This window comes from Grampus griseus, assembly GCF_964374135.1.
Source record: "Grampus griseus genome assembly, chromosome: X".
NCBI lineage: Eukaryota > Metazoa > Chordata > Mammalia > Artiodactyla > Delphinidae > Grampus > Grampus griseus.
Genome location: NC_138999.1, coordinates 7,719,506 through 7,740,242, shown reverse-complemented (window position 1 = coordinate 7,740,242; position 20,737 = coordinate 7,719,506). Strand labels below are relative to the sequence as shown.

At 42.9% G+C, this 20,737-nt stretch overlaps 1 protein-coding gene across 1 annotated transcript in view; it reads left to right on the top strand.

The window, feature by feature from the left end:
- MID1 (midline 1) overlaps positions 1–20,737 on the top strand; it is a 386,159-nt gene that overhangs the window by 337,019 nt on the left and 28,403 nt on the right. Inside the window, exons 6-7 of the mRNA XM_082681235.1 lie at positions 6,722–6,849; positions 14,346–14,489. Coding sequence (XP_082537361.1) covers positions 6,722–6,849; positions 14,346–14,489 — 272 coding nt within the window. The remainder of the gene's footprint in view (positions 1–6,721; positions 6,850–14,345; positions 14,490–20,737) is intronic.

The following is a 20,737-nucleotide window of genomic DNA, read 5'->3' as shown; positions in this document are numbered from 1 at the left end:
GCTGATGCAAACACCTATAGCAATTCTTGTGGAGCCCAGGAAAAGCACCTAATGCCACCTAAATGACATCTCCAACCAATGCCAGTGGCCTTGACTCTTCATTCGTTCAAAGTTTCAGAGTCAACTGATCCTCTTCCAAAGCCGTAATAGAAGACTATCCCTAGAAGACCCCCAGACAGCTCCTTCATGCTGGTCTGTTATCCTAGAGCAGGAGTCTGCAAGCTTCGTGGGCCTCTCACTGTTGTGGCCTCTCCCGTTGCGGAGCACAGGCTCCGGACGCACAGGCTCTGCGGCCATGGCTCACGGGCCCAGCCGCTCCGCGGCATGTGGGATCTTCCCGGACCGGGGCACGACCCCGCGTCCCCTGCATCGGCAGGCGGACTCTCAACCACTGCGCCACCAGGGAAGCCCAGGAGTCTGCGAACTTTGCCTGTAAAGGACCAGAGAGTAAATATTTTCAGCTTTGCAGGTTATCAGGTCCCCATCACAACTACTCAACTCCGGGTAGGTCTCCAACAGCCTAGCGTAGATGGAAATGAATGGGCAGGCGAGGGTGTGTTCCAATAAGACCATTGACAAAAACAGGCGGCAGGCCAGATTTGGCCCTCAGGCGGTACTTGGCCAACCTTTGGCCTAGGGCAAAAAATACCATCTTCTGACTTGAATTTCTTCGAGGAAGGCGAAAGAAAACTAATGATTATGCAGGGCTTGCTTGTGTTGCCCACTGTGCTCATTCTCAAAATACCACATAGAGGCAGGTGGTGGTTTTTCCGTTTTCACTGTTCCTTCAATGGGAGGAGGGTAGAGTATCTTTACAACTCTGGTCGAGAGTCCAACCGGCTTCTTTGTGTTACTTTTTCTATTTGAGAAAATTTCCTCTGAGACTGGTTAGATACTTAGCTCTTCCAAAGCACGTGGATAACAGCTGGTTACCATCCCTCTTATATCCTTAAAATGGTCTCCTCCCTTCTCCAAGAGCGGCCAGCTTCTTTCCTCATGACTCGTAGCAAGTACTTAATTGTCTTCGCTGCTCTCAACTGCCTCCAGTTGCCTGAAATATTCATGCTAACGTTAAAAACTGCACACGGCACTAATACTCCAGTGTACCCAGGACACTCTACCAGACAGCGTTTACACTTACGTCATGGTTTCCAACCGGGATCCAATAGTACTTTTCTCCAGCTGTAAATTGTGAGATGTCCAGATGAAATGGCTAGTGTGGGCTGCACGTCTCAGCAACCCCTAAAAATCCGATCCAGTCTAACACGAATAAATTCTCACCTAGCGGGGGGGAGCATGTGGCCCTGTAACAGTTAAGAGAGAACTTAACTGGAAGTTAAGACCTGCATTTGAAGTCTAACACAAGCGCATGGATGCCCACATGTGATCTCGCTCAGGCCCAGCAGGTCATACCTGGATCCATTCAGTGCCACCTCTCACAAGCCCATCTCATCAAGAACAGAAACGTGACCGATTGCTCTTTCTACAAATGAGTTGTATCATATATTGTATTCTCAAACCTCACTAATATATAGTTCTTCGTGTGATTGTATGTACACTTTTCTAAAATGATGTTAAATTAGCAACACTCTTCACTAAATCCAGGCATAAGAAAGTTGGCCCACCGCTTATGAGAAGTCTACACTTCCATCAGATGTGAATACGTAGTGCCTGTAAAATTTTGCTAGGAGCCCTTGTCCCTCTGTTTCTGCATCCTCTCTCTTTCTGTCTCTATTTGTCAATCCTCTTGGTCAATTCCTGAGCCCTGTTCCCTTTCCAGCAATTAGAATATAGTAAAAAGGCACTGGGCTTGGACTTGGAATTTGGAATCCTGGGTGCAAATCCTAGAACTGTCACTTTTTGACTGTTGTTCTTTGGGTTTCTTCAAGAGCTATTTTAAAAAAACAAAACAAAACAGTTCTTTAAAAATTTTTTTTTGGCTGCGTCAGGTCTTAGTTGCAGCACGCGGGATCTTTTTTTTTTTTTTTTTTTGCGGTACGTGGGCCTCTCACCGTTGTGGCCTCTCCCGTTACGGAGCACAGGCTCCAGACGCGCAGGCTCAGCGGCCATGGCTCACGGGCCCAGCCGCTCCGCGGCATGTGGGATCCTCCCGGACCGGGGCACAAACCCGTGTCCCCTGCATCGGCAGGCAGACTCTCAACCACTGCGCCACCAGGGAAGCCCTTTTTTTAAAAAAAAATAAATTTATTTATATATTATTTATCTTTGGCTGCATTGGGTCTTTTGTTGCTGCGAGCGGGGGCTACTCTTCGTTGCGGTGCGCGGGCTTCTCATTGCGGTAGCTTCTCTTGTTGTGGAGCATGGGCTCTAGGCACGCGGGCTTCAGTAGTTGTGGCAAGCAGGCTCAATAGTTGTGGTGCACGGGCTTAGTTGCTCTGCGGCATGTGCGATCTTCCCTGACCAGGGCTTGAACCCGTGTCCCCTGCATTGGAGGCGGATTCTTAACCACCACGCCACCAGGGAAGTCCCACGCAGGATCTTTCGTTGTGATGCGTGGGCTCTTCATTGCAGCGCCTAGGCTTCTCTCTAGTTGTGGCGCATGGGCTCCAGAGTGCGGGCTCTGTAGTTGTGGCGTGCAGGCTTAGTTGCCCCGCGGCATGTGGGATCTTAGTTCCCCTACCAGAGATTGAACCGGCGTCCCCTGCATCGCAAGACGGATTCTTAACCACTGGACCAGCAGGGAAGTCCCCAAGAGCTATTTTTGACTTAGAAAACTGGACTCATACTAGCTACCTCTATCAGTAGTTGCGATAACATTGCTGGCGACTCCTATAAACAGGCCTTAAGTGTTGTAGATAGTCCATAATGTTTGTTGGATTTATGTTTTCATATTACTTAACATTCTTCTCTAGAACGTGACTTCACAGTCGTGTTGACTACTGTGTCTGCCTTGGGCTTTGGTGCCTGTGTATTTCTAAACCATCTTTATTCTTCTATTCGAGGGTGGAATGCCCAGAACAAACTTTTAATCCTGCAGGCCTTCCTAAAGTGAGAGTTGGATGTGATTTTTCTGCATCGTTAAACCACTTAAAGTGGATATGTTCGCCTGCAAGCTGAGTCAGACCACAACAAGTTTTTCAATTCAGAAACATCAGAAAACCCCTAGCGGAGCGAGAGCCTCAAGTTTTACATTGTAGGAGACGCATATGCTTTGGAATCGAGCGCTTGGCTCTGTGCTAATTTGCTCGGGAGTAATTACGGGTAGCACTGGGGCTGCTCCGTAATCCTTGTGACTCTCCTTTTGCTCATGTGCTCCCAGCGGGCAGGACCCCTAGCCATCTTGTTTCCACCATTATGGCCCCAGCACGTAGCAAACTGCCTTATCTGAATGAATGTGTGAACAAATCTATAAAACAGGGCCGATTATTCCTACCTACTATGGTCGCTGTAGGGATAAAATGAAATAATGGAGTAAAGATATTAGCTGAGTTCCTGTCTCAAGGTGAACTTACAATAAATGCTAATTTCCTTCCTTCCCGCTCACTAAATGGATGCAAATGCATTGTATAACATACTATATTCTCAAGCCTACCTAATATATACTTCTTAGTGTGATTCTATGTGCACTTTTCTAAAATGATGTTAAATAAGCAAAACTCTTCACTCAATCCAAGTATAAGAAAGTTGGTCTACTCCTTAGGAGACATCTAAAATTAAAATCATTTTTAGCAGCAAATTATCTGTATCAAGAGGATGATAAGAAGAAAACTCCCTCTGAACAGTACCCGTTTTTCAGAGTTCCTAGGAGGGACTCAGACTCCACCGGATGACGCCTCTGTCCCTCACTGCCATAGGCAATTCAAGGATCCCGCAGAGTTCCCCAGAATACAAAGCCGAGAACTCCAGTTATCAGCCGGAAAGATGTCACTTAGAAGAATTAGAGTGCATGTGATGAGTGATTTTTGAAATGTGTTCTACAGGGTGTTAATTGGTGTTAAAACAACAAGGTTCCAGGGTCAGACGCGTTTGGGAATTCCTGAGCTGACTAAAGTAAACCACGCTTTGTTACTGTGTGAACTCACCGGGTTTTACCATGGTGATGTGCGTCGTAGCCCACCTGCCCGAGAGAGACCCACTGAGGCGCCATTGTCGGGCGGTCGGGCATGGGGGAATATTAAGTGGCAAGGGTAGAGCATCTTCCCCTGGTGTTGACTGTTCGGCAGAAATCTTGGAAGCACTCTAGCTCTAGACATGTCCTCCTTCCAGAAAACCGGCCCCACGTGGCTGCTAGCAACTGAGTGTCATGGAGATTAGGGGCATCAAAGTCAAAATAGAAAGGGGAAGTAGCGTGCAGCCCACCCTATTAAGTGTCAGGGTAGGACACGATGCCGTTATTTGCTCCAGTATGTTAAGAGCTTGACACACAGCCACAAGCATGTGTACACATATTCCCGTACACGCACACACACACACACACACACAGACATGACTCTAAAAGCACAGAATTGAGAAAGTGGCATGTGCTGATGGCCCTGGTGGATTTTGGCAATTTATCCGAAAGGCCAAGAGATGGGCAACAAGGATTTGGGGAAGAAAAACATAGCCTAAAATGTTGAATTTGGCAGATCTCCGCTCGCCTGTCAGTCCAATTAAGAATTTGAAATTGTAGCCGAAGATAAATATCTTTCCTTCTATCAGAAACAATGTGTAGGTGTTAAAAGCTCCAGAGTCTTGCTGTCAGTCTTTGCCTCCCAGGCTTAGGAAATTTCAGCCTCTCTGTTCCCACTCTACAAAGTTCCCACCAGCAAGATGTCAGGCACAGGTGTAACGTTTTTATTGAAGTGAAATTTGCATAACATAAAATTAACCATTTGAAAGTGACCAATTCATTGGCATTTAGTACAGTCACAGTGTTGTACAATTCCTGCCTCTATCGAGTTCCGAATTATTGTCATCACCCCAAAAGAAAACCCCACACCCATTATGTAATCACTCCCCATTGTCCCCTGCCCCCAGCCCCTGGCAACCACTGATCTACCTTCTGTCGCTATGGGTTTTTGCCTGTTCTGGGCATTTCATCCAAGTGCGTCATACAATATGTGGCCTTTTGTGTCTGGCTTCTTTCACTTATCATAATACTTTCAGGGTTCATCCATGTCATAGCATATATCAGTCTTTCATTCCTTTTTATGGCTGAAAAATACTCCATTGTATAGATGTGCCCACAGATGTAATTTTTATAGCCAAGATATATTTCTTTATAAAATCCAAAACTTTAAGAGCCATTAGGAGATGCAAGAGGAGATCTGTCTTTTAGTGTAACCAGGTTGAAGTTTTTCTAAATTAAATGGAAGAGTACAGACCTAGAATTCTCTTCCTGGCTGCTACCAGCTAGCTCTGTGGTCTTGTATAAATGAGCATCAATGCCCTTCATTAGAAAATAAGTAACTAGCTTATGGCTAAATCATTTAAAGGTTGTTTCTTTGCTCAAAAATTCCCAGTACCCTACACAGTACCCTGCACATAGTAGGTCCTCGGTGGTGTTTATTGAACTTCCTGAAATACCAAAATCAAGATTATGAGTCTAGCATAGTTTGATGTGCTCAGAAGTGGTTTACATCATCCCATAATTTTCTTGTTCTTAGAAGAATCACTTGCATTGTTAATTAGTCAAAATGTTCTGCTATTAATAATAACTTTCCCAATCAACATGAGAGTCCACTGCAGGAGACCGATACCTACCAATAGCTTGCTTTATAGATTACAAACGAGAAGTCTACCTAGCAACCTTAATGAAGAGGGGAAATGGTGGACCCATCAGGGGAATTTGTTAGGAAGCTCATGTATATTTTCCATGGCATCTGCTGGGAATATGGTGCAAGAACATGAAGACAAGGAGAATGAAAACGAGCCTGACAAAAACTCCTTTTTTAATGTTTATTTTAGGGAGAGGCTAGTCATTGATTAAACTAATCCAATATCTGGAAACATTCTTTTTTAATCTTCGCTTTGCCTTTTATGCAGCTTGAAATTTGGAAGACTCTTCTTTGCAGTGGAGCAGGGTTGAGTCTGAAAAGAACAAACGGTTTCCCAGACAGATGTGTGAAGAAATGCCTGGAGCTGTGTGCTTCTCGCTGGGGTTAGATGTGCGGGGGCCAGAGAGTTAAATACACAGCAAAGTGAAATATGAATATTCTTTCGCCTCCATGGGGAATTTTGTCCCGATAGTGAAAAGGAAGGGAGGAAGCCATTCTTCTGTTTTCCCAGTTCCTCTGCCTCCTCTCGTAGCTTATACTCATTTGCATTGTGTTGCCTGTTACGCCATTCCGAGATGTTTCTTGAGGCTCACGTGTAAAAACAGCAATGGTGGGCTTCCCTGGTGGCGCAGTGGTTGAGAGTCCGCCTGCCGGTGCAGGGGACACGGGTTCGTGCCCCGGCTCGGGAGGATCCCACATGCCGCGGAGCGGCTGGGCCCGTGAGCCATGGCCGCTGAGCCTGCGCGTCCGGAGCCTGTGCTCCGCAGCAAGAGAAGCCACCGCAGTGAGAAGCCCACGCACCGCAACGAAGAGTAGCCCCCGCTCGCCGCAACTAGAGAAAGCCCGCGCGCAGCAGTGAAGACCCAACACAGCCAAAAATAAATTAATTTTATAAAACCACGATTTCTTAATGATATTTCTTTTCCTTTTATTTTTTCACTCCTATGCAGTGATGGTAAAAGCCAGCTTGACATTTCTAAAAAGTTGTTTTGTTTCAATTACAGAGTCTCCATGGCAACGGCATCATCCCAGGTGCTAATTCCTGAAATCAACCTCAACGACACCTTTGACACCTTTGCCTTAGATTTTTCCCGAGAGAAGAAATTGCTAGAATGTCTGGATTACCTTACAGGTATCGTCTTTTGTGTTTTCTTTAATACTGGGTACGTTCAGTGATACTTCATTAGGAATGAAGTCTAATATCCCCGTAAAACATTTTTGGTATTCCTTTGGTTGGTTTGTTTCTTTGTTTGTTTTCCAAGCAAAATAATACAGTCCAAGACTAAACTGGGGACAGAGGCAAAAAGAGAATCTCGGTCACTGAAAGCATGTTGACCACCATTTCCCGCACTCTCGGCGTGTGGGTACCACACATGATACCTCTGTTGGCCATCAGAGAGGTACATGGGGCAGCGTGGCTGTTTTCCATTTCATGTCAGCAAGGCAGATGACTCTCACAGTGCCTTGGCAGAGAAAAACTTCGCAGCTGACTCTAATGGGGTATCTACTCTGCCCTGGCTCTTTGTGTTTGTTTAATCTTCCCAACATCGAATTGAGGTGAAGTATTATAATCCTCATTTTGCAAACGACAGAGGTCATCCATCTTGCTGGAGGTCAGATAGCTAGGGAGAGGCAGAATTAGGATTTAGCTCAGGTCTGTACAGACTCCAAAGACCTCCTTACTTTCTAGTAAAAGACGCAATTTCGTCTTGGCAAAGGTCACCATGGCAGATGTCCCAAAAATCACACTTGTGTTCCTGGTGCCACGTTTCACTTCTGTGCTTTTTGATAGGCATTTTTTTGGGGGGTGGGGGTGGGGGGGTGAGGTCAAGCTTAAAAAACGAAAGCAGCCATAATAAAAGAAACCTCTGGCTACTCCTTTTCCTAACCATGCTTCCAAATTTTTCTTAGCCGTCGACCGCTAAGGCAAGAACTGACCACATTCGCTCACAGAATGTGGACTGTTTAGATGACTTTATTTGTGTTATCCAGAGCCGCGGGGGCCGCGGGGAATTCAGTGAAGCTCCGCGTCTACAGTGAAGCCAGCTGTGCACTGAATTTAGAATGTGCCACTTTCAAGAGACCACATCCCTAACTTAGCGCGGCACCAGTGTCTCCACCCTCATTGTGTATGTGTGTTCGTGGGAGAGCAGTTGGGAAAGGGGAAGCAGGAGAGATGGAGCATTGGGTGATGTTTATTTTTACAGTCTGTGGCTAGAAAGCAAAGGATTTCTATGTTCAAGGAGCACTGTACCCAGATCAGTGTTTTTCTTTGCCTGGACCCGAGGTGCCGGTTTTAGCCTTGGTGCATTTGCAAAGGGAGGCGAGTCACCCCAGAAACATCTTCTTATCTTAGGTGATTCTTTCACACCATACGATGCCTATGAAGGAAGAAATAAGTTGACTCAAAAAGCACGTCCGGTAAGAAACCAAACTCGATTTCAACTATTTACGAATGTAGCTTTTCACTCTGAGATTTACCTCAACTAACACCATGCCACAGAACTTTCTAGGATGATAGAAACACTCTGCACTGTCCAGTAGGATACCTGCTAGCCACGTGGGGCTGTGTTGAAAACCTGAAATGTGGTTAGTGAGTTTTTACTTTTGTTTCACTTTAATTAAGGTGAAAGGTAAGGGGCCACACGGAGCTCGTGGCTACTGTGTTGGACCAGGCAGGTGAGCCTTTCTCGGGCGGAGATGCTTTCTGTGATGGCATCCTATTAAAAATCTCCTGTTTTCTTATATCATTTGGGAATGAGTGTGGTCACAGCAACAGAAAATCCAGTTAGCAGTGACTAAACCAATCAGACAGTGTTCCTATCACAGAAACAGGAGAACAGAGGCTTCTGTTGCCGTCCAGGGCTGGGCAGCGGTTCAGTGATGACGTCGGACCCCAGGCTCTTCCTCTTTTTGTGCTCTGCCACCGTCATTGTCTTGCCACGTGACTGCAGAACTACTCCACCTCCAAGTGTTATGCCCAAGTTACAGACAAAAAGAGAGGGACAGATGGGAAATGATGACCAAAAGCTCTGTCAGCCAAGTCTGTTTATGAGGAAAACCAAAAGCTTGCTCTGAAGATCCATCGTGTCTTGTGGCAAACTTCCACTCGTGTCTTGTAGGCTAGATCCATGTCATAAGGTCACGCCCAAGGGCAGAGAAGGCCAAAACATGTTGGGCTGGGCACGTGGCCATTCTGCACAGAATCAGTGTCTTATTGTCGAGAATGTCCTTCCCGTTTCCCCAAAGTTGTTTAAGAGCATTTCAATAACGTATGCCCATTCTAATCTCTATGTGAATGCCAGAGTACTGACTGCAGGGGAAACTGTGAAAGTGGTTTGCACTGACTTGTAGAGTGTACGCCATATATCATCCCGATGGCTGTTTATGCCAAACTAAAGACCATATGGGGTACCTGCTATTACGCCTTCTTAGCTGTCACCCTCCGATACAAATTTGGACCATTTCTAGACATAACATCGATCCTGGCCATAACATACAATGCTCGGCTGATACTGCCAAGTCCAAATAGTTTATCAGACGTTCGTAAGCAGGAACTGGAGTGTTTGTGGAGTATTAACCCACCATTTCTTGTGTCCTGTTTATGACAGAGGCAAGAAAATAACAGCTCTGGTATACCAACTGCATGAATATTGAAACTGGCAGTGTGCTGCTGTTCTCGTTTACTGTAAGCTGGATATTGACTTTTCAGGACAAACCCATTGGCTTTATAATCAAAACAGGGTTAGTCTGCCTGGCTGTGAAAACAAGATTCTTTTTTTCGCCTCTGACATGCCTCTAAATGGTATGTCAAGTGAATAACCCGGAGGGGTGACATTCCCTCCCTGATTACAGCCCCTGCCACGTGTCTCCCAGTTACCTGCCTATTTCAAACACAGTGTTCTTTTTATTTAATCATGTATTGCGATGCAGAGAGAACCAAATCTTTCTACGTTGGTTGATGGAGAAATAATTCAATGAACTGTTTAGATGATGAGAGAGTAAATATTTCTCCACTGACCCATGCAGGGTGATCCCACACTAACAGGGACCACACGGACAGTAATAAGCATGTTTATGATGCAGCTGGGCCTCCTCCGTGGAAGGCGTCTCTCGATCGGTAGCACTTATTCATCCGAGTCACAGCACATGGCACTAAATCTTTGTTTTTCACTAATAAATTCTACCATTTTTTTCATTTTTTAAAAAATTTCAGCTTTATTAAGGTATAATCGACAAATAAAATTGTAAGATATTTAAAGTATACATCTTAGTGATTTAAGGTTTTTGTTTTCGGATCTTGTTAAAGAAACCTTTCCCCATCCTGAGTCACAAAGATATTCTGCTTCTTCCAGTAGCCTCACTGTTTTACTTTTCCATTTATATCTTTAAGCTCTCTGAAGTTCACCTTTGTATTTAGTGTAAGGTAGGGATTTAACTGAATTTTTCGTCATATTTTAAACCAGTTTTATCAACATAATTTCTAAGCAATCTATTCTTTCCTCATGAAGATGGCTTTGCCACCTTTGTGGTGCTGCCTTTTTTGTACGTCAAGTTCTACGTATCATGGGTCTATTTCCAAGCTTTCTATCTGTTTTTTTTTTTAAACATCTTTATTGGAGTATAATTGCTTTACAATGTTGTGTTAGCTTCTGCTATATAACAAAGTGAATCAGCTATACGTATACATATGTCTCCACATCCCCTCCCTCTTGCGTCTCCCACCCTCTCTATCCCACCCCTCTAGGTGGTCACAAAGCACCGAGCTGATCTCCCTGTGCTATGCGGCTGCTTCCCACTAGCTATCTGTTTTACATCTGGTAGTGTATATATGTCCATGCCACTCTATCACTTTGTCCCAGCTTACCCTTCCCCCTCCCCATGTCCTCAAGCCCATTCTCTATGTCTGCATCTTTATTCCTGTCCTGCCCCTAGGTTTTTCAGAACCTTTTTTTTTCCCCTTAGATTCCATATATATGTGTTAGCACACGGTATTTGTTTTTCTCCTTCTGACTTACTTCACTCTATGACAGACTCTAGGTCCATCCACCTCACTACAAATAACTTCAATTTCATTTCTTTTTATGGCTGAGTAATATTCCATTGTATATATGTGCCACATCTTGTTTATCCATTCATCTGTCGATGGACACTTAGGTTGCTTCCATGTCCCGGCTATTGTAAATAGAGCTGCAGTGAACATTGTGGTGCATGACTCTTTTTGAATTATGGTTTTCTCAGGGTATGTGCCCAGTACTGGGATTGCTGGGTCGTATGGTAGTTCTCTTTTTAGTTCTTTAAGGAACCTCCATACTGTTCTCCACAGTGGCTGTATCAATTTACATTCCCACCAACAATGCAAGAGGGTTCCCTTTTCTCCACACCCTCTCCAGCATTTATTGTTTGTAGATTTTTTGATGATGGCCATTCTGACTGGTGTGAGGTGATACCTCATTGTAGTTTTTTGTTTGTTTGTTTTTGTTTTTGTTTTTTGGCGGTACGCGGGCCTCTCACTGCTGTGGCCTCTCCCGTTGCGGAGCACAGGCTCCAGACGCGCAGGCCCAGCGGCCATGGCTCACGGGCCCACCGGCTCCGTGGCATGTGGGATCTTCCCGGACCAGGGCATGAACCCATGTCCCCTGCATCGGCAGGGGGACTCTCAACCACTGCGCCACCAGGGAAGCCCACCTCATTGTAGTTTTGATTTGCACTTCTCTAATGAGTGGCAATGCTGAGCATCCTTTCATGTGTTTGTTGGCAAGCTGTATATCTTCTTTGGAGAAATGTCCGTTTAGGGCTTCTGCGTATTTTTGGATTGGGTGGTTCTTTTGATATTGAGCTGCATGAGCTGCTTGTATATTTTGGAGATTAATTCTTGGCTTCATGTGCAAATATTTTCTCCCATTCTGAGGGTTGTCTTTTGGTCTTGTTTATGGTTTCCTTTGCTGTGCAAAAGCTTTGAAGTTTCATTAGGTCCCATTTGTTTATTTTTGTTTTTATTTCCATTTCTCGAGGAGGTGGGTCAAAAAGGATCTTGCTGTGATTTATGTCATAGAGTGTTCTGCCTATGTTTTCCTCTAAGTTTTATAGTGCCTGGCCTTACATTTAGGTCTTTAATCCATTTGGAGTTTATTTCTGTGTATGGTGTTAGGGAGTGTTCTAATTTCACTCTTTTCCATGTAGCTGTCCAGTTTTCCCAGCACCACTTATTGAAGAGGCTGTCTTTTCTCCATTGTATATTCCTGCCTCCTTTATCAAAGATAAGGTGACCGTAGGTGCGTGGGTTTCTCTCTGGGCTTTCTATCCTGTTCCATTGATCTATATTTCTGTTTTTGTTGACACTAAATCTTGCATGTGGATATTTCAGGAGACAGATGCATGAAGTCATATTCCAGAAAGAATGCTTTAAGGCTCTGTAGAGCCCTTCTGTCTTGATGCACAACTTTCTTTTTCAAGTTATCTCTTTTTTTTAATTTACTTTGTTGAAGTATAGGTGATTTACAATGTTGTGTTAGTTTCAGGTGTACAGCAAAGTGATTCAGTTATACATACATACATATATATATATATATATATATATATATATATAGTATACACAAGCTTCCGGCAAAACCCAAATGAACTTTTTAGCCAACCCAATATATTCTTTTTCATATTCTTTTCCATTATGGTTTATCACAGGATATTGAATATGGTTCCCTGTGCTATACAGTAGCACCTTGCTGTTTATTCATTCTATATATAATAGTTTGCATCTGCTAGTCCCAAACTCCCAATCCATCCCTCCCGCACCTCCCCTCCCCCTTGGCCAGCACAAGTCTGTTCTCTGTGTCTGAGAGTCTGTTTCTCTTTCATAGATAAGTTCATCTGTGTCATATTTTAGATTCCACATGTAAGTGGTATCATATGGTATTTGTCTTTGTCTGCCTGACTTACTTCACTTAATATGATGATCTCCAAGTCCACGGCACATGGCATTATTTCATTTTATGGCTGTGTAGTATCCCTTAATGCACACCGTGACGCAGTGGCTGCTGCAATAATGTCTGTGGAATTCAGTATCAATAGACTGAGCTGGGCTAACTGACTTTATGCCACAGATGTAAAAGGGACCTGCTTCGTACGATATGTGTCCCGCATGTATCGTCAAGTGGCAAAGTGCAGAGTACTAAAACAATTCAAGTTTTAAATTTTACCATTTTCATCAACTTTCCTCCCTCTTGGGGTTTCTTTAGGACTAATCCATCCTCATCAAAGTTTCACGCAGGAAAGCGTTCTCTAATAGTGTAAGCAAACGTTGCTCATCTGTCGGACGCAGATATATTTTCTCGTTTTGAAGTTAGGTTCTGGTGTACAGAAGAATGGAAGAAAAGGCCTGGATCGACGCTTTAAACCAGGGCTCGGCAAACGCTGACTGTAAAGGGCCAGATGGTAAATATTTTAGTCTTTGCAGGACATATGGTTGCAACTACTCAATTCTGCTATTGCACAAAGGCAGCCAGAGACAGTCCATAAGTGAATGAGCCTGGCTGTGTTCCAATAAAACTTTATTTACAAAAACAGGCCGTGGGCCAGATTTGGCCCATAGCCATAGCTTGCCAGCTCCTGCTGTAAAATATTATTGCCGGTGCAAAGCACTCACTGCCTAGGCTTTTTCTTGCTCACAGACTCGTCTCATAAAAGCAGTTATTGAAATCAGTCCAGTAGAAGTCCACTTAAAATCATCATTTGGGTAGGATTTAGACTTCTCCACTCCAGAATGTGTTCAAGACATAAAACAGCAGCCTTCCCCAACGATAAGTTAATCAAATGCCAAGGCATCCTGTTTTTCTTGAGGAAGGAAAATGTACTTCTTAGATATGATTGATTGGCAATCATGTTCTTAATTTGACATACCACCTATCAACTGAAAAATGAGAAGAAAACTGAATCACACTAATACATTTTTATAAGGCCTCAAAACATGTAATGAAAGAAAATTTTCAGACACTTATCTGACTGATATGTTATGGGATAACAAACATCAGTATTTTTGCAGTTGGGCGCCTGAATATAAAAATACGTGGCATCTTGTAGCTCAGAGGTTGGCTAACTGGCTCACAGGCCAAATCTGGTCCTCACTTGTTTTTGTAAACAAAGTTCTACTGGAACCTGGCCAGGTCTGCTTGAGTACACATTGTCTCTGGCTGCTTTCACGGTACAGAGGCAGAGTTGAGTAGTTGCGACAGAGACCAGAGGACCCACAAAGCCTAAAATATTTACCATCTAGCTCTTTACCGAAAAAGTTTGCCATCCCCACAATGGGGATGAAATGACAAGAGTTCATCTTCGTTTACTTTTTGTTTGACATGTTTTCTTTCACGAATAAGAGAGTTCGTTTGCTTACCCTTCTGAACATGCTTTCATGATAAATAGAGAGAAGATACTGGCTGGCAGGAGTCACACTACCTGGGAAAAATCACAGTGATATAACCAGCCAAGCAAATGTTCTTTGGATTGGCATCGTCATCTCTCAGATAGTTCTGATGGATATGTTTTAAAAGGCCTGCTTTGACTGTCAAACATCTCCTTTGAAATGTATCCCAGAGGTGTCTGCTTCTCTGCTGATGACCGTCTTGCTCCCCACAGCTCCCAACCCTCCCACAATTAGAGAAGAGCTCTGCACGGCTTCCTATGACACCATCACCGTTCACTGGACCTCCGATGACGAATTCAGTGTGGTTTCCTACGAGCTCCAGTACACCATATTCACCGGACAAGCCAATGTCGTGAGTGAGTATCGCACGCCCTCGTGACTTCTCTGTTTGGTGACTGTTCTCAGATCGATTGCATTTCTGAATTTAAATATCAAGGGAAGACGAGGACGGAAAGAGTACACAGTATTTATCGGCTTGTCTTTCCTAACCAAGAAGATGGTAGCACTCACTCCTACTGTGCTAGGAAAAATAACAGGCCAGATGGCGTTGAAAATTCTTAATCTCTAGCAAACCACATGGACGGCTCTTAAAAAAATATTGTTAAAGGAATCGGGAAACAAAAGGATGAATGCGCTAGGAGTCTGTTTGTACGTAAGTTAAAGATAAAAAGCTCTTGTGTTTAGAGATGTATACATAGGTGTAAAAACTGTAAATAAAAGTCAGGATGATGGTTGCCTCTTGGATGGGAGGGCAGTAGCACCACTGGAAAAACATGGGGAGATCATGGGGTTAACAGCACTTTCTGGGTGGGAGTTATATGGTTTAGTCATTATATCATACATTAAGTTTTCTTTTCTGAGTGTTACTTCAGAATTTTTTTGTTGTTATTAACCTTGGGTCTATGTCACTTTATTTTAGTTTTTATTTCATATTAGAGTATAGTTGACTTACAGTGTTGTGTTAGTTTCGGGTGTATAGCAAAGTGATTCAGTTATACAGATACGTATATCCATTACTTTATAGATTCTTTTCTCATATAGTTTATTAGAGAATAGTGACTAGAGTTCCCTGTGCTGTACAGTAGGCCCTTGTTGGTTATCTGTTGTATATATAGTAGTGTGTAGATGTTAATCCCAAACTCCTAATCTATCCCTCCCCCGACCTCTCCCCTTTGGTAACCATAAGTTTGTTTTTGAAGTCTGTGAGTCTGTTTCTGTTCTGTACACAAGTTCATTGGTATCTTTTTTTTAGATTCCACATAGAAGTGATATCACGTGGTATTTGTTTTTCTCTTTCTGACTTACTTTGCTTAGTATGAGCATCTCGAGGTCCATCCATGTTGCTGCAAGTGGCATTATTTCATTCCTTTTTATGTCTGAGTACTATTCCATTGTGTATATGTACCAAATCTTCATTATTCACTCCTCTGTCGATGGACATATTTAGGTTGCTTCCACGCTTTGGCTCTTGTAAATGGTGCTGCAGTGAACACTGGGGTGCATGTATCTTTTCAAATTATGGTTTTCTCTGGATATATGCCCAGGAGTGGGATTGCTGGATCATATGGTATAGTTCTATTTTAAGTTCTTTTCGGGAACCTCCATACTGTTCTCCATAATGGTTGTACCAATTTACATTCCCACCAACAGCATAGGAGGGTTCCCTTCTCTCCACACCCTCTCCAGCATTTATGGTTTGTAGATTTTTTAATGATGGCCATTCTGAGCCGTGTGAGCTGATACCTCATGGTCGTTTTGATTTGCATTTCTCTAATAATTAGTGATGTTGAGCATCTTTTCACGTGCTTTTTGGCCATCTGTATGTCTTCTTTGGAGAAATGTCTCTTTAGATCTTCTGCCCATTTGTTCACTGGGTTGTTTTTTTGATATTGAGCTGCATGAGCTGCTTTTGTATATTGTGGAGATTAATCCTTTGTCAGTTGCTTTGTTTGCAAATATTTTCTCCCATTTTGTGGGTTGTCCTTTTGTTTTGTTGATGGTTTCCTTTGCTGTGCAAAAGCTTTGAAGTTTAATTAGGTCCCATTTGTTTATTTTTGTTTTTATTTTCATTACTCCAGGAGGTGGATCCAAAAAGATATTGTTGCAATTTATGCAAAGATTGTTCTGCCTATATTTTCCTCCGAGAGTTTTATAGTATCTGGTCTTACATTTAGGTCTTTAATCCATCTTGAGTTCATTTTTGTGTATAGTGTTAGAGAATGTTCTCGTTTCATTCTTCAACATGTAGCTGTCCAGTTTTCCCTGCAACACTTATTGAAGAGGCTGTCTCTTCTCCATTGTATATCCTTGCCTCCTTTGACATAGATTAGTTGACCATAGGTGCATGGGTTTATTTCTGGACTTTCTATCCTGTCCCACTGATCTATATTTCTGTTTCTCTGCCAATGCCATACTGTTTTGATGACTGTAGCTTTGTAGTCAAGGAGCCTGATTCCCCCAGCTCTGTTTTCCTTTCTCAGGATTGCTTTGGCTATTCGGGGTTTTTTGTGTTTCCACACAAATGTAAAATTTTTTTGCTCTAGTTCTGTGAAAAATGCCATTGATAATTTAATAGGGATTGCATTGAATCTGTAGCTTGCCTTAGGTAGTATACTCATTTTGACAATATTGATTCTTCCAATTCAAGAACAATATTGATTTTTCCAATTCCTTTCCATCTGTGTGTGTCATCTTCAGTTTCTTTCATCAGCATCTTATAGTTTTCGAGTACAGGTATTTTGGCTCCTTGGGTAGGTTTATTCTTAGGAATTTTATTCTTTTTGATGTGATGGTAAATGGGATCGTTTCCTTAATTTCTCTTTCTGACCTGTCATCGTTAACATATAGAAATGCAAGAGATTTCTGTGTATTAATTCTATAAGCTGCAACTTTACCAAATTCATTGACGAGCTCAAGTAGTTTTCTGGTAGCATCTTTAGGATTTTCTATGTATAGTATCGTGTCCTCTGTAAACAGTGGCAGTTTTACTTCTTTTCCAATTGGGATTCCTTTTATTTCTTTTTCTTCTCTGATTGCCAAGGCTAGGACTTCCAAAGCTATGTTGAAGAAAAGTGGTGGGACTGGGCATCCTTGTCTTGTTCCTGATCTTAGAGGAAATGCTTTCGGCTTTTCACTGTTGAGTATCATGTTAGCTGTGGGTTTGTCATATATGGTCTTTATTATGTTGAGGCTCTGTGCCCACTTTCTGGAGAGGTTTTTTATCATAAATGAATGTTGAATTTTGTCAGAAGCTTTTTCTGCATCTATTGAGATGATCATATGGTTTTTATTCTTCAATTTGTTGATTTGGTGTATCACACTGGTTGATTTGCGGATACTGAAGAATCCTTGCATCCCTGGGATGAATCCCACTTGATCACGGTGTATGATCCTTTTACTGTATTGTCGGGTTCGGTTTGCTAGTATTATGTTGAGGAATTTTGCATCTGTATTCTTCAGGGATATTGGCCTGTAATTTTCTTTTTTTGTGCTATCTTTGTTTGGTCTTGGTATCAGGGTGATGGTGGCCTCGTAGAATGAGTTTGGGGGTGTTCCCTCCTCTGCGATTTTTTTGGAAGAGTTTCAGAATGATAGGTGTTAACTCTTCTCTAAGTGCTTGGTAGAATTCGCCTGTGAAGCCATCTGCTCTTGTGATTTAAAAACTCCCAACAAACAAAAGTCCATTTTCAATTTCAGTACCTGTGATTGGTCTGTTCACAGTTTCTATTTCTGCTTGGTTCAGTCTCGGGAGATTGTACCTTTCTACGAATTTGTCCATTTCTTCTAGATTGTCCATTTTATTGGCATAGAGTTGCTTGTAGTAATCTCTCATGATCCTTTGTATTTCTGTGGTGCCTGTTGTAACTTCAACTTTTTCATTTCTAATTTTATGGATTAGAGCCTTCTCCCTTTTTTTCTTGATGAGTCTGGCTAAAGATTTATCAATTTTGTTTACGTATTCTTTGTCTCTATCTCATTTCTTTCTGCTCTGATCTTTAGGGTTTCTTTCCTTCTACTAACTTTGGGTTTTGTCTCTTCTTCTTTCTCTAGTTGCTTTAGGCATAAGGTTAAGTTGTTTATTTGAGATTTTTCTTGTTTCCTGAGGTAAGATAGTATTGCTATAAACTTCCCTCTTACAGTCGCTTTTGCTGTGTCCCGTAGGTCTTGGGTCATCAGGCTTTCGTTTGTCTCTAGGTATTTTTTCATTTCTTCTTTGATTTCTTCAGTGATCCATTGGTTGGTTAGTAGCATATTGTTTCACCTCCACGTGTTTGTGTTTTTTACAGTTGTTGTTTTTTTTGTAGTTGATTTCTAATCTGATAGCGTTGTAGTTGGAGAAGATGCTTGATACGAGTTCAATTTTCTTAAATTTACCGAGGCTCGCTTTGTGACAGCATTGTGATCTCTCCTGGAGAATGTTATATGTGCCTTTGAGAAGAATGTGTATTCTGCTGCTTTCAGATGGAATGTTATATAAATATCAAGTAAGTCCATCTGGTGTCATGTGTCATTTAAGGCCTGTGTTTCCTTATTGATTTTCTGTCTGGATGATCTGTCCGTTGATGTAAGTGGGGTGTTAAAGTCCCCCACTATTACTGTGTTACTGTTGATTTCTCCTTTTATGGCTGTTAGCATTTGCCTTATATACTGAGGTACTCCTTTGTTGGGTGCATATACATTTACAATTGTTTTATCCTCTTCATGGCTTGATCCTTTGATCACTGCATATATATAGTGTCCTTCTTTGTCTCTTGTAACAGTCTTGATTTTAAAGCCTATTTTGTCTGACAGACATGAGTATTGCTACTCCAGCTTTCTTTTGATTTCCGTTTGCATAGAATACCTTTTTCCATCTTCTCACTTTCAGTCTGTATGTGTCCCTAGGTCTGAAGTGGGTCTCTTGTAGACAGCACATATACGGGATTTATTTTTGTATCCATTCAGCCAGTTTATGTCTTTTGGTCAGAGTATTTAATCCTTTTACATTTCAGGTAATTATCAATATGTATGTTCTTACTGCCATCTTGTTCATTGTTTTGGATTTGTTTTTGTAAGTCTTTTTTCTTCCCTTCCTCTTTTGTTCGCTTCTCTTGTGATTTGATGACTGTCTTTAGTGTTGTGTTTGCATTGCTTTTTCTTTTTTAATTCATTACTCTGCATTCTTCTTCAGGTAGATTACCTACCTCCACTTCACTTAGTTGTTCTTCTGGGGTTTTAGCTTGTTCCTTTGTCTGGAATATATTTCTCTGCCGTCTCATTTTGTGTAACTGTCTGTGTTTGTGGTCTCTGTTTCTCAGGCTGCACGTTTGTAGTTCCCTCTTTCTTCTGGTGTCTGCACCCTGGTGGGTGAGATTGGTCCAGAGGCTTGTGCAGGCTTCCTGGTGGGAGGGACTGTTGCCTGCCCCCTGGTGGGCAGGGCCATGTCAAGAGGTGCATTTAGGGGAGACTGTGCTCAGGACGACTTCAGGCAGACTGTCTGCTGATGGGTGGGTCTGTGTTCCCACCCTGTTCATTGTTTGGCCTGAGGTGTACCAGCACTGGACCCAGGCGGTGGTGGGGGGCGAGGGGGGCAAGGTCTCGGTGCCAGAATGGCGATCTCCGGGAGAGCATACGCCGATGAGTATTTCCTGGGGCCTCTGGCCCTTGCCCCTACAGTGAGCCCCAGCCAACTCCCTAGGAGACCCTCCAAGACCCACAGGTAGGTCTGACCCAGGCTCCTGTCGAGTCACTGCTTTGCCCTGGGTCCCAGTTCACAGGAAGCCTCATGTGTGCCCTCCAAGAGTGGAGTCTGTTTCCACCTGTCCTGTGGGGCTCCTGCACTCAAGCCCTACTGGTCTTCAAAGCCAAATGCTCTGGGGGCTCCTCCTCCTGATGCCAGACCCCGCAGGCTGGGGAGCCTGAAGTGGGGCTCAGAACACTTACTTCTGTAAGAGAACCTCTGCGATATAATGATTTTCCATTTTCTGGGTCACCCATCTGGCGGGCATGGGATTTGATTATATCGCAGAAGCACCCCTCCTACTGTCTTGTTGTGGCTTCTTCTGTCTTTGGATGTAGAATATCTTTTTTGGTAGGTCCTAGTCTTTTATGTCAGTGGTTGTTCAGCAGTTTTGATTTGGGTGTTTTCATGCGAGGAGGTGAGCTCAAGTTCTTCTCCTCTGCCATCTTGTCTCCGGAATCTATTTCACATTTTTTTTAAAGGATTTCAGAGGCGAGCAGGGCCATCTTCTGAAATGTTAACAATTGTTCCCCACCTAGGAAAATTTTAGACCTTATTTGAAACACAGAGAAGCCCCTCTCTCACTGGGGCCCATGAGATACTCCGTATCGGAGACAATGTGATGATCTAGAATAGCAGCAAGTAGCTGGTCAGAGAGATGATAATAGAGGAAGCACTCCCTCTCACCCTGCAGTTATCTGAATTAAGTACATGGCAAAGGACGAGAAGAAATGTATTTTTAGGGGAGCAAGTTGGAAAGCTTCTTTAGCAAATAAAAATAGAATATGCCAAAGTAGAAGAGGATAGAATAGCAGTCACTTTTCAACAAAGAAATGTTTTGAATAAATCCATACCAACCTTGCTTTCATTATATAAACCTTTTTG